Source organism: Neolamprologus brichardi, chromosome 20 (assembly GCF_056152115.1).
Source record: "Neolamprologus brichardi isolate AB-2024 chromosome 20, ASM5615211v1, whole genome shotgun sequence".
Classification (NCBI taxonomy): Eukaryota; Metazoa; Chordata; class Actinopteri; order Cichliformes; family Cichlidae; genus Neolamprologus; species Neolamprologus brichardi.
In genome coordinates, this window is record NC_142123.1 from 7,987,431 (window position 1) to 8,001,207 (window position 13,777).

The 13,777-nt window shown below is 40.6% G+C and overlaps 1 protein-coding gene across 2 annotated transcripts in view; it reads left to right on the plus strand.

The window, feature by feature from the left end:
• The window catches only part of sema3g (semaphorin 3G), a 55,128-nt gene that overhangs the window by 23,513 nt on the left and 17,838 nt on the right, over positions 1 to 13,777 (plus strand). For both annotated transcript variants that reach the window (XM_087833529.1, XM_087833530.1), the window contains exon 4: positions 6,018 to 6,137. In XM_087833529.1, coding sequence (XP_087689655.1) covers positions 6,018 to 6,137 — 120 coding nt within the window. The remainder of the gene's footprint in view (positions 1 to 6,017; positions 6,138 to 13,777) is intronic.

Here is a 13,777-nt window from a genome sequence, read left to right on the forward strand (position 1 = left end):
CAAGTTTGACTTTAGGCTCCAAATGATTCTGAAGGCTCACGATCCAAATCCTGCATTCAGAGTTCAGTTGGGTTTACATTTTGTTTAGTTTAAAACAAGATTTTATTAGGTTTGAAAACTAGGATGCAAAACATTTACAATGCTTTTCATTAACAGCAGTCCTCAAATGGTGTGTTATGATGGGAGGAGCAGAGCGTTCCTCTAGGGCTACTAAGTGTGCAGTAAATGGGATAGCTTGACAGTTTGGTGCCATGTTGTGTTGTGCTGACACTGCAGTTTCCTGCCTTAAGGCAAGTCATATTTTGCCTTAAAAGAAAGTAAACTATTAAAAGTAAGCATTTTAATGAGTTAGGAACCAAACAAGTTTCTCTGTATTGAAGTCTACATCAGAGGGAAGTTGAGGGAAAAGATTTTTGTTGTTCATTAGAGCTCATAATAAAGACTTCAGTGAAGGATGCCAGGGATGTAGGAATATAGAGAGGTAGGAGGAGAGGGAGGAGGGAAAAACATAGTGATTTACTATCTGGGCGCTGACACAGAAGCCCAAAGCTGGAAAGACATTTCTCATCCAAATATATGTGTTTAAACCTATAGTCAACTACCTACAGTCAAGGAAATGTAGCGCTCGGGTTTAACATTGGGTTTAAAAATGAAAACATATCAGTATGTTATTAATATTAGGAAAATGTTCATTATGAAATCTATTTATTTTGAAAATGATCCTAAACTAAAGCATTGTTGCATAAATATAAACATGAAATAGGTGACTGAATGTAACACATCTTTAATAAGAAGAGTCAATAAATTTTAACATAGAAAAATGGGATCTCCACAGTCCACAGACATGCAGTTCAAAGGGTTAGATTAGCTGGTGATTTTAGATTGTTCACATTGTGTCTGTGAGTGTGAACAGTTACGATGATAGAGGTCATAAACTGGTTTCGGAGCTGATCCTGGCAAAGTTTATTGGATTTAAAAATCTGACTGGCAGCCGGACACATGAGCTGCTAACAATCATCTTTAAATACAAAAGAAAAATGATGACAGAGGAAATTAACAATAATATATCAAACTGAATTTGATTGAAATAAACAAAAGATTATTTCAAGCAAGAAAGCTTATTATGCAAATGTCATCATGTCGTAAGTTCTAAGCAACTTTAGATCAACTCAGTGCTTTTTTGGAAGGAAGGATGTAAGGAAGTAGGAAAGAAAGGACTGGAGGAAGGAAGGAGGCAAGTTTATTAGAGTGTGGTTGATTTAATGAGACATCGTTGCATTTGGTTCCAGTTGGAGAAGCAAATGGTACTGTTGGTTAACACACACAAACACACAAACACACACACACACACCAAAATGCACACATAGTGTAAGAGTTATAAAAGCACAGCAATTTTTGTACCCTTTTGTGCTTATGGCAAGGAGTTTGACAGCCCCTCCATCTGGAAGTGGTTAGATATTATGTGCGTGTCTGTAAGTATGTGTAGTCTCTGTGTTTGAAGTGGCAGGTGTGTCATGGGTGTCTTATATCACCTTTATTAGGTGTTTCCTCTACAGGCCGCTCATACGGTGCTGGATGTGTGTGCGCTACTGTACTCTCTTTAGTGGAGAAGTGATGTCACGATCCATTATTACACAGGTCTGAAAACCAGCTGTGTGAAACTTTACCTTACTGGTACCAAAGGAGTCGTATTGATTGTGTGTTTCCCTACACGGGAAATAAATTGAGATATTTGACAGTTTTTGTTAAACTGCACCGCCACCTTTATGCATTCCTTCACATATCTCCTTTACTGTGTGTTTCTGGGCTTTTTTTGGTTCCAAATGAGATGGATTACTGCTGTGTCCTATATAATCTACAAAGCAAAAGACATACACACTGAACACACACACACACACACACACACACATAGGCGCATGTGTTACAACTTATATGGTTATTGTCAGAAAGCGATAAAGGTTGAAAGGTGAAAGGTCTTTGGACTTTAGTGTGTGGGTGTTTGGTGATTTAGGGAGAAAGGTCCAATCACACTGAGGAAAATCAGGTTAAAAATACAGTTCATAGTTTATAGAGAATGTAGTTTAATCTTTGGAATAATCCTTGTTACACAAAGTAAAAAAAAGCAATAAAATGCAGTTTTCCTTCTCAGCACATTGCAGTAGAATGAATATCTTCAGCATCCACATCCTGACATCGTGACACTGAAACTCGGTGGAAATAAATAAATGTGTTTATCTTATCTCCTTAATGAAAGTCTGTCTCCACACTGTTCTACTGACACGTGCCTACCACCTAAAACATGTTTATACTGATAGTGTTTCCTCCCAGAATCACAACCTCGTGGCCTTCACCACCATTAATCACAGCTCACACAAATAAATACCAGGCAGAAGGGAAGGGAGGCGGACAGCAGCTTCTGCTAAACATGTAGTGTCTTGTTTTAAATTTTCCTCCACTTGCCGCTGGGTTGATGATCAAATTCATCGCTGCCAGGAATTGTCACAGTGTTGTTCCTATGGTGCACAAACAAAGCTTTCCAGGGATTAAATTGCTGAGATCAAGAACACAGGTGTTAGGATTGCAAAGTTGACATCTGAGCTTGCATATTTGAAGCCTGAATTCTTTCTGTAGGCTCCAAAAATCAATTGTGCACTCACTGCTCTGCTTTTTTTCTTTAATGGCAGCCCTGATAGTGTCAGTATTCCAACATTTCTTGTAGAAAGACCTGATTATGTCAAGATCCCAAGCATAAAGAATTCTGGGTTTTAAAAAATAAATAAACGTATGATAAATAATGCGCTCAGACTCCCAAGCTATGATAACATCAAAGCTTTTGGCCTCCAGATTGGGGCTTCTGCAAAAACTCCTCTTGATTGCCTTTCACTGTTTGTGTTAATATAAATGTCAATAAGATGCAGCAAATGTCTGTAACTGTTCAGAATGACTTTTAAGTTCTCCAAGAAGCCACAAAGGTCTCCACACAGGAGTTTCGTGTCTTGACTGAGTGCTTTCTTTGCTCAATCGAGAAAAGTCGTTTCTTTGAGGATCAAACAGCAACTGAGACCAAAGACTTGAACACACCATTCAGCTGTCCAGCTTTGAACTGCCTGCACAGTGTTTGTGTGTGTCTGTATTTATGTAGGAGGTCCTGTTCACTGTAGCGTTATACATGCGCATATTTGTGTGCATGTGTGTGCATGTGTGTGCGCGCGTGTGCGTGTGTACAAATGTGTCGGTCCTCACTTCCTGTTAGTATTACAGAATAACAGATTTCTTTCTGTTGAACATCGGCTGTTTATACTGGAAACTGCTCTCCATGTCCAAACCTGCCTCTCCCTACCCGGGTCAGTCATCCTCAAACATATTTGGCTGCTGCTGGAGCTTTCTCTGTGGTTTGCTCCATGTTAGCTGTAGCTTTGTGTTCCAAGGACACGGGTAATTAATGGACCAGTGACCGCAAAATTAAATTTCTCCAATCAGCATCTCACTGGTGCCTCAAACTTCCAAGCAGTCCTCCTCAAATGTGATCCCCTCTTCCAAAATGAGGTATTATTGGCAAAAAAATAACCCTGGACGACCACACAGTGCAGAACTGACCTTCCAGGATTAAACATAATAGCAAAGTACATGCCACAATAAGCCCAGGAGATACATTTCTGATTGCAATTCTATCTTTTAGTTACTTTAAACATAGTTGGTCTCCATTCACCTTTCTTTGTTTCTTCAACTTCTGTTTTTTTACTTCAAATTGACTGAAAAATATGTCAAATGTAGCAAAATCTGTTAAATATAGTATATTGTGCACACTACAAGTAGGAAGGTAGATGTCAAATAAAACTAAGAAAAAAACAAAAAGGTTTCTCTTTCCAGTAGCACCCTGCAAATGTTTCACTGTCACTTTGAAATCTTGTATTATTAATGAAAGTAAACTGCTTTACTCCTGTATGATCCGAATTAATAACCATATTCAGTGGGAAAAGAGGTTTAGTGCTGCAAATTGCAAAGCTCTGCCAGAGATTTGGCAGGGATCTTATTTGCTTATGTTAATGATACTTTTGTCTCAGAGCAAAAGATTAAAAGGTCACTGTTTAAAATGCTGTACATTCTTCTTTCCAAATACCAGGTTACGCAAATGTGGTTTCTGTGGGTAATTTCAGATCTTTAAGCGTGGAAGCACTGTTGCTGGGAACACATTTTGGAGGGCGGCAACCTTCTCTTGATAATTAAAGGTTAATACGAGCACATTACATGCTTTTGTTTTCACCATCTTGCCCTAACCATGACTTTTTATGTGGTAAATTTCAGCCCTGGCCGTTGTTACGACTACTCCCCGAGATCTCCCAGTGAGACAAAACCAGATTTAGTAATCAAACATCTTCATTTTCTGTTAAACACCACTCCCTTTATTGCCACTTAATCCAAGTAAGCCCACACAGAACTGTGAAACCAAACGTCCCAGAGTGGGAGAGACATATTTCCTCTTTTCAACATTTCAATTCGCTCTTTTCTCAGGGCCACACAGATCTTCAGATGACTGCCCGAGTACAAGCACAGAAACGCAGGAGGGGAAGGTTTCTACTCATTTCCAATAGGCTACTTGGGCTTTGCTGTTTGTCTTCTTACAACCACAAAATTAAATTTACGTCTTCATTTTATCCCTTTAGAAGATGATTCCAACAGGCTGGAGATAAATTATAAGCAAGTAAAACAACACTAATTTAGGTTAAATAACTGAGGGGACGAAAACCTTTAAAAGCTATGCCAAACGGGCTCAATGATATCCCATCATCCTCACTGGAAACAGAATGTTTGAAATCTAGACGCTTGTACATCGAAAAACCAGTAGTACATTTAGATTTGCTGAAAACATTTTTAATATAAATGCGTTTTCTGTTTTTCACTTGCCTGGTTTTGTTTGAAACACAGAAATTATCCCGTGGAGGAGAGTAATATAATGATGTAAACTGTTTCTCTTAGTGCAGTGACATGGTTTACATCAGGTCTGCAACGAAGCACTCAGGGAAACGATCAGAGGCGGTTTCAGGTCCAACTGCAGCATTGAGAGGGACAGGGGCCAAATGCACAGCATGGCAGATTTACTCAACACATGCACTTGTAAAAACACAAAGACTAGCAAATGCACACATGTGGAGAATAAGATGGCACACGCAGATAGACACACAACACACAAAAACCTTCACCAACACTTTAGTATCTAATTCTCAGTCAAGCACGCTCATGCAGACACACACACACACACACACACACACTCTAGGCACTGATTGTGCAGATGACTTTGACCTGCGAGTGATCGCTGCCCGATCCTTTCTTTCCTCAGGCTGACACCCGTTTTGTCTGCTGCTTTTGTTACACAAAGGAAAGAGGAAGTAGTCATGCCCTCTGCTTCCTCTGCAGCTCTGTGTATCATAAAAAGGTCTTAATACTCATTTCCTTAGTCACTACTTCTATTGTTCCTGTCATGTGTCACCAATCTCTGTTTTTAGGACCTTTAACTTGAATTTCTTCTGAATTTCCTTCAGTTACAGAGTGCCTGATAAAGCAGGAGCAGCTTCTAGCCTTCCTTTCCGATTTGATCTCTTCCTGATTCTATATTTTTTCTCTTCTCTTTCTCGTTGCTGTTGTCAAAAGTTGAATTTAGATTTATTGCTGAACTCTTCATCTTATCCTCTACATAACCACAAACGTTTTATACCAAACCACCAGAATTATCTACCACATTTTAACACGGGCTCCCAGGATTTTCTTGGGTTTCATGAGTTCCTTTGACCTGAATATGATGAATCTCCTTCTTTATCGTCGCTTTGGCGGACATCCAAAAATCACAGATACCACTCCTGGATGGAGGCTATCACATTTCATCTTTCTCAGGGCTCAGGACAACATTTGGTATCAATAAGCTTGTTGGTTTCTCTTTGGTACCCTCAGCTTGTCTGCAGTTTGTTAACATATTTGAAATACAGATTTTTAACCTGACTGTGTGTTTGTGTGCTTTGCAGACAGAGTGTGCCAACTTTGTTCGCCTGCTGCAGCCCTACAATCGTACGCACCTCCTGGCTTGTGGCACTGGTGCCTTCCAGCCCATGTGTGCCTTCATCTATGTCGGGCACAGAGGAGAGGTAAGAAGGGTTTAAGATGGTAAATGGTAAATGGACTGATTCTTATATAGCGCTTTTCTACTCTCCCGGAGTACTCAAAGCGCTTTATACAACATGCCACATTCACCCAGTCACACCCATTCTCACAAGCACTTTATCTATACTTAGTGCTTTTTCTAACTACATTCACACACATTCATACTCCGATGGACGCATCGGAGAGCAACTTGGGGTTAGTATCTTGCCCAAGGATACTTGGCATGCCGACTGGAGGAGCCTGGGATCGAACCTCCAACCTTCCGATCAGTAGGTGACCTGCTCTACCTCCTGAGCTACAGCCACCCCAAGATGGGCTGCGGGTGGTGGTGGTGGTGGTGGCCGTGGGCTGCTACTGCTTCTTATAGAACTCTGGACATCTGCAGATGGTCTTGGGCAGCTGGTTATCTCACTGCATCCATCATTCAGCAGAAAATAAAAAAAACATGCACTGACAATCAGTTACCTAAATACAGCCACAAACCCCTCAAAACACAGACATGCAAACAAATATATCAGTTGAGGTTGCTGATGAAAGCTCTGTGGTGTGCAGCTGTCACGGTTGTGGGAAACTCCTATTTTAGTGCTGAACTGCACTCACTCTGCATTTTTGGGAACTGCAAATTATACATGCTTTTTATGCACTGTGTAGTTATTAGCAGTTTGAGCTGCAACTTTAGAAACTCTGAATATATATTTCACATGACAATTTAATAAGAGCCTGACTTCTCACCTCCACATAACTAACCAATCACAGCATTAACGCACTCTGTAAGAACATCTGGCAGGTTATTGCTTCTCTCTCTTTTTAAAATACACATACAAAAACACTTTACTGATCGCTAATTTGTTTACATGCACATGCAGCGGGCATGGATCAATATATTTCATTACACTGAACTACATTTTAGCTCTACTTTGCAGCACAGTTTTACCTTGCACTCTGTGGATGCCATGGAGTCATTGTCTTCAGGACTGCGAAGGTACCAGTCTCTACACCTTTGTGGTTGAGGCCTTAAGTTTTTATTAGACTCTATAACAGAAACAGACATGGAAAACTGGAGACACCGCAGTAGCAATTCTTTTTACGTTTTCTTTGACGTCCACTAAAAGTCCTCTGCCTGGGGTGCATACGCAGCTGTTGCAATGAAATGTAAAGCCTCAGTGGACGAGTCTGTGGCCACACAAAAATTGGCAGGCATGTGGAGGTCCACCGACCATTTTGTGCATGATGAAATTTATATCATTTGGACCCAAGAAGACCCCAGCAGACTCACAAGTGCAGAAAGTATAATCAAGGCCGGACATATAAAGATACAATTGGCCTGAATTTTCCTGGAAATGACTGTCGATGATGTATATTTTGAGACTGCTGAAAGACAGTAATATACAATCAAACCACCAAGCCAAATAGTAAGAGAGTTCAAAAAGATGGGTGTTACTTTCTGCACACTTTTCCATTGGTCATCAAACATATTGTCCAGTGACTCTTAAAATGTTCATTTGAAATTAATTTGTCAATACTAAGTAAATGAACACTGACTAAAGGCCAGTTAATCAAACATTTACAGTTGACATGATAATGAAAGGTTGGTGGTCTTACTACTTCTCAGTAGAAAAGCATGGCACCATACAAAGGAAATAGTGTATATGTATGAGATGATACAAGGAACGACTGGGTGGCCTCAAAGCTGTGGAGGAAATCAGTCTAATGGAGCAAATGGGGTTGGTGCCAATGTGGCTTTTCAGAAAAACACAGTTCAGACTGACTGGGGTCTGTGCACAGATCCCTGAGGTTCAATGTTAATTCTCTACAGGCAGCTCTGCTATGAGTTTTTCTGCAGGCCACTCAGCCGCAGCATTAAACCCTCTATGCATCTTTTCAAATGCACAGGCTGGCTCTCAGATGCTCAGCTGAGTGGAAACCTCTGCAGCCACTTTAAAGGACAAGAATGTATGAATGGAGCTATTAAGACAGACTCGCTCTCTCTTTAACGGCACATGAACAGATCCTTGCCCAGTGTGCTGCCCTGTAGGGCCCAGCAGGAGAGGGTCAGTCTTTAGGGGAGGGGGGAGGTGGATGTTGGCAAAGCGCTCTGTTAGGGAAATGAGACAGTGGGATGGGAGAGTGCCAACCTTGTAGAATGTGTGTTGATTTGTGTGTGTGGCTTGTGTGTGCATATAAAGCACAGGAAGTGCACTTTTCCTTTTCTGTTATGGATTTAGGTGCTCGACACAGCGTGTGTTCTCCTTAGCGGTGTCATTTTCTTCCTCCCCCCTGATCTGTCATCCCGAGTGTGGTTTTTGTACTCTGGGTTTTATGGCACATCATGGAAAATGGAATACATATTTCTCTGTTCATGTTAAATAATTTAGCTCAGATACAATATACTGTGGTCTGCGTGGCTCAAAACTGGGGAAACAAACACTGGAGATAGAAACAGTTCAGCAGAATCCTTGTTAAGTGTTGCGATGCATTTGGGAGAAGAGCAGAAATGTAGGCCACATGTTTTAAACTGCAGCCTCCTGGGAAGTGCACGAGTTTCTGCCCCCAGTGCAACTAAGTGTAACACTGGTGGTGCAATACTAGTAATGGGCATGTAAGACCTGTTAGTGCTACTTCTTGCCTTCTTTGCCTGTAGTACGGGCAGTATAGTTACCTTTAACCACAGTACAAGGACAGAAGGGAAATATGGACCAGATCAGACAGGTTCTAGGTTCGTAGGAGCCAAGGGTGTATGACAACAGAGGACTTGTACACAGTAGGTGTAGAAAACACAATTGCATTTATTAGCAATTATTAAAGTTGTGCACATTTAACAAAAGTAGAGCGCGCTTCTTGAAAACAAAATAAAATAAACCCCACAAATAGTCGACCCAAGGATATGTTGTCTTTTGTGTCTTTTTCAAAGTCAATTTCAGTCTTTCAATGTTCACTAGTCAGTCAGTGTGTTTGTAACCAGTCGGGTTACAATCTACCAGTTCATCCGGCTCTTTGGGCTGGGCTCGCCATCCAGTACTGGAAAAGGGATCCTCGATTCTTCTCAGGTCCTCAAAACCAATCCAATCCAAATAAGCAAAGGGAAAAAACCTGACCATGTGAAGCAACAAATGCTGCACGGGGCTTCACAGTGCTCACGCTGGCTCACGGAATACAGTAATACAGTAATGGAATACAGTATCACCCTTATTATTCTCGCCGAAAAAAGGATTTTCACTATCCAGCTAGCTTCTTCGCTGCACGGGTAAACTGATCTTTCACCATCTGTGTCTCTGGCGTATCTGACTGGCACACGAAGGCACACACAGGTGTCTGAGCAGCGCACAGACTGGGGGAGGGTCAGACCGGCCAATGATTGGTCGCTCAGTGGATCTGACAAACACACTCTAAAGGACTAAGTCCTGCCCCCACATCATTTATATATATATCATATATCATTACATATAACATATGTACATATTAATTAAACTTATGTTTACATGCTTTATCAGTATTTATTATATTTATTATAATTAACTTTGTTTTTATCAATATTTATACTTTTAATACCGTTTTTAACACTGGGTTACATAAGCAACACACTTGAACTCAGCACTTCTTAGTAAGCGGTTATGGGTTTTTTTCCTGCAGGAATGATTCAGATAGCCAGTTACGAAACTACAGGGACTGTAGGTGTCATTTCTTTTGTTAAAGTGCATTGAATCATCTGTTGCTATCCAGTTTAAGATGATGAAGGTGGTGCACCTGTCTTTGCAATCATTGCTCCTTTTGTTTTATTTGCCCCACGGGATGCACTTTGTGATAGGATAGTTGTGTTTGCACATGTATGCGTGTCTGCCCAGGTGTGTATTTAATGAGCGGAACAGCCTGCAACAGTCGTATGGGTGTCAAAAAACAAATCACTTCTTCTCTCCTAAAATATATCATGACGCCAGCTGCTCTCCAGCTTGCGTGTCTGTCTAAAACCACCACTCAGACTACAAGTGTTTCCTGTCAGGTAGTCAGTGAGTCCAGCTGAATGGACAGCACCAAAGAGAGCCTGTCCATTTATATAACCAATTGTAAACTGGTGGAGAAAACACACCCATTTGAGTGCTTGACCTCTCCCAGGAACTGAGGCAGCGGGCTCTCAGTTCCTGGACTCTGGGTGGGATGACCTTTGACCTCATAGGTGTTTCATCTCAGTTAGGGGGCATATACATACTCTTTCTATCGCTCCAGTGGCACCCCATTCTCTCCCCCTTCTCATTTTCTTGGTGTCACTTTGTTGCCTGACTGTCAACAATGTTTTACGCAAAAAAATTCAACATGTTGTGAGAAAATATTTGATTCATTTTACAACAGCTGGCTCTCAGTGGAAAAAATGCACTGTCAGACAGTGTTTTGACTAAATCTATTAGTATTGGACATGCTGTTATTTCCTTTTGGTGTTAGCCAAGCCCAACTGTATTTCATACTTTTATTCAAAGATGAAAACAAAGAATTGGATTTGGAAACATTCTGGTCAACGAACCCACCAGCGTAACCTCATGATTGGCCGTGTCAGTAATGCTCATATTTCTTGGAGGTCGTGGAGGTCATTTAAAAACCACTAAAAGCATTTTTTATGCTCATGTGCAATGAGATTAAGTTTCATCGGGCCATTCAAGAAGAACTCGTGTGTCCCGTTCCTTGCTTCAGAAAAATGTCATCAGTTAAGAGCATCATAATCCCCATTAAATGAACCTCTAATTTTTGTCTCAGGTCTGTGTGTCTTTGTCTCCCCCTTCTCTCTCTCCCTTACCCCCCCACACTTAAAGACTAACATAAACTGAAGTCCCCCCCCGGTGAGTGACACAGCTTGCCTGGGCAGCGTCATAGATGTGAAAATAAACCAACATGTTACAGTGACGACATAAAGATACAAGACCACACACACACACGGGCACACACTTATACACACACATAGAAGCCATCAAAACAAATAACACCAGCTAAAACATAAATATGTGGACAGGGAGACAGAAACACAAGCAAACATTCAAACATAAAAAAAGTTCAATGTATATGTGAAGATACAGGGAGTTAGCGCAAGCTTCATTGATCCTGAAGCTCCATTTTTCAGTTAAAGCTGACTTTTACTTAAGATTTGTGTTTTGTGGAGCTTAAAAAAATAAACTTGCTTAGTAAGGAATTTGCTAAATCATTTCCGCTCGCCATCGTGGCCTAAAAAGAGTTATTTTTCATGCCCGTTGGGAAAAATAGTAAATGCCTGTCAGCGTAACAGCACTGCAAGTGAACTAAAAAGGTTGAAAGCATGTTGAAAAATTGATTCTTTGTATATCACCTGTTCTAGTCTTCTCATGTGCGTTGCCTTTGGATCAGACTCTTCACTAGAGCTCTTTAAGTGAAAGCTAAATTTACTGCCTGTGCTTTTTCTGCTCATTTTGCCCCATTTGTCTCATTTTAATTGGTAGTTTACATCAACTTTAACTGTAATAATTGCTATAATTGTAGGCAATAGCTCTCGTTACGTCTATCCTTGTGTCTTTATTTTTTTTTCTGCTTTATCTTCCCCGCTTGTCTTCTAATCTCCCTCCATTCTCAGACCGTTTCTCTTTGGCTGACGAATATTCAGTAATTTTCAAAAGCAAATAAAACCAGAAAAGATAAATTCGAAAACAGAAGAGGAATGAAAGGCAACAAAAGATGAAATGGGAGAGCGTGATTCCCATGCTTACTTCCCCCACTGGGAGAGTTGAATGGTGAGAGAGGAAGCCCAGTCATTATTTGACTGGACAGAGGGGACATAGCCAAGTACAACATGGTGTCACATGAGGTCTGCTAGTTGTCCAAGATGTTTGAAGCGAGACCAAACACTTTTAGACGTTAAGTGTTTTATACAGCTCTGTGTCGCAAAATTTTATCTGATGTTAAATAATAAACCCCGGACAAGTCAAATAACCTTGATGATTCAATGTCCAGGACAGATGATTTTATGTTTTAATGCGGCGTCACTTCTTCAAAACATTTATAACAATCAAGGACAAAATGGGATTTTTTTTCCTTTGTTTATCTTAATGGGACAGATGATCTAATTCAAACTGAAAGTCAAATTTTTGTTCCTGTCTGTTATTTTTGCATGCAGCCTATTATTTTATTCTTAGGATTAGGATCAGAATGAACAATCCCAAAGAGACACTATCCATTTATTTAACTGAAGGAGAAAACACACCCATTTGTGTTGTCAACCTGACAAAGAAAGGATTGTAAAAATATGGGAGGTTGAAGGCGTTCAGTCTGAAATGTCTTGTAAAAGTTAAATGGGAAGTAACAGTGTAGATGCAGTCACCAACCTAGAAGTTGAATCAAAATTAAAATCTCCAACAGCACACAAACACCGTGAACAGGTCCAGTTTAATCACTTTAAGTAGTGTTGAAGCCTGTGAGATGCTAGTTGAGACACTTGTCAATGACTGCATCACAGAAAAATGTCACTCATTTCAGAGTCATTACAAAGGCAGAAACTCATAACTCATAACCACTAAAGCCACAGAACAGAAGGCGCTAAGCGACCTGTGTATGCACTGGAAGATACAGAGATCTATACTATATGAAGAAATGACCAAATCTAGTAGCACAGACCTTTTGTTTAAGCCAGGCTGTAACGATTCCTTTTAATGCTGAAAGTTGGACATCTTAACATGTGAGTTTATGGGGATTTTGGAGCCAGCCTCAAATGGCAAGTAGAGGAACTGCACTTATTTCAACACTTCATTTTTCAGCTTCAGACGTTGCCCCTTGGTTGTAACCAGTAGTTGGTTTCACATACAACAATAAGAGTAATAGAGTTGTTTTTACTAGACAAGTCAGGCCCTATATTTATGAATGCAACTTTGTCATTCATTGAATTCTGGTTTACTGTAGTTGCTGACAGCAATGAAAACGCACATATCCATATTAGTGCTAACATTACTCACAAAATAATAGCCCCCTAAGTGGTCAAACCACCAAAACAGCTGGAACAGAAAACACCTGGATATACTGCTAATAGCAAAGTTGTGTTCACTGTCTTGTGAATCCCAGTACCTCATTTATAAGAAGGTGGGTCAGTCTTTAACATTGAATCTGTAGTCTCTCTTTTAGTCCGCTGATTAAGGGTGAACATTGTTTTGAGTATTAGTTTTAATTTAAAGGTTAAATAATCCGCTGGATGGAGGTTAATGAATAAACTAAATAAATGAAGTTTTCCGCATGTTAAATTACACAAATGGAAGTGTGTGCCTGCGTCAGTAGTCACTTGTCTTGCTGGTCTTGTAGCGGGGGTCCGATGTGTTTTGCTTGGCACAGCTGTGTGTAAAGTGGCCTGGATGTTTCCCTCTCCCTGTATCACGGCACTTCTGTGTATTTGTTTTGGCAAAGTATGGGCAAAGTGACTCTGACAGTCTAATCAGCTGAACAGGCAGCTGCGCCATTCCTTTGGATCACAATGAGATAACGCAGACGCACACGCACACATGCAAACACCCCGAAAGCCGCACCGACTCGGTATTTGCTGCACAAGTGCACAGCGGAAAGACTGCATATAGAAATGCAAAACACACATGCACACTCAAACACACACACACATATGTGCACACATGTG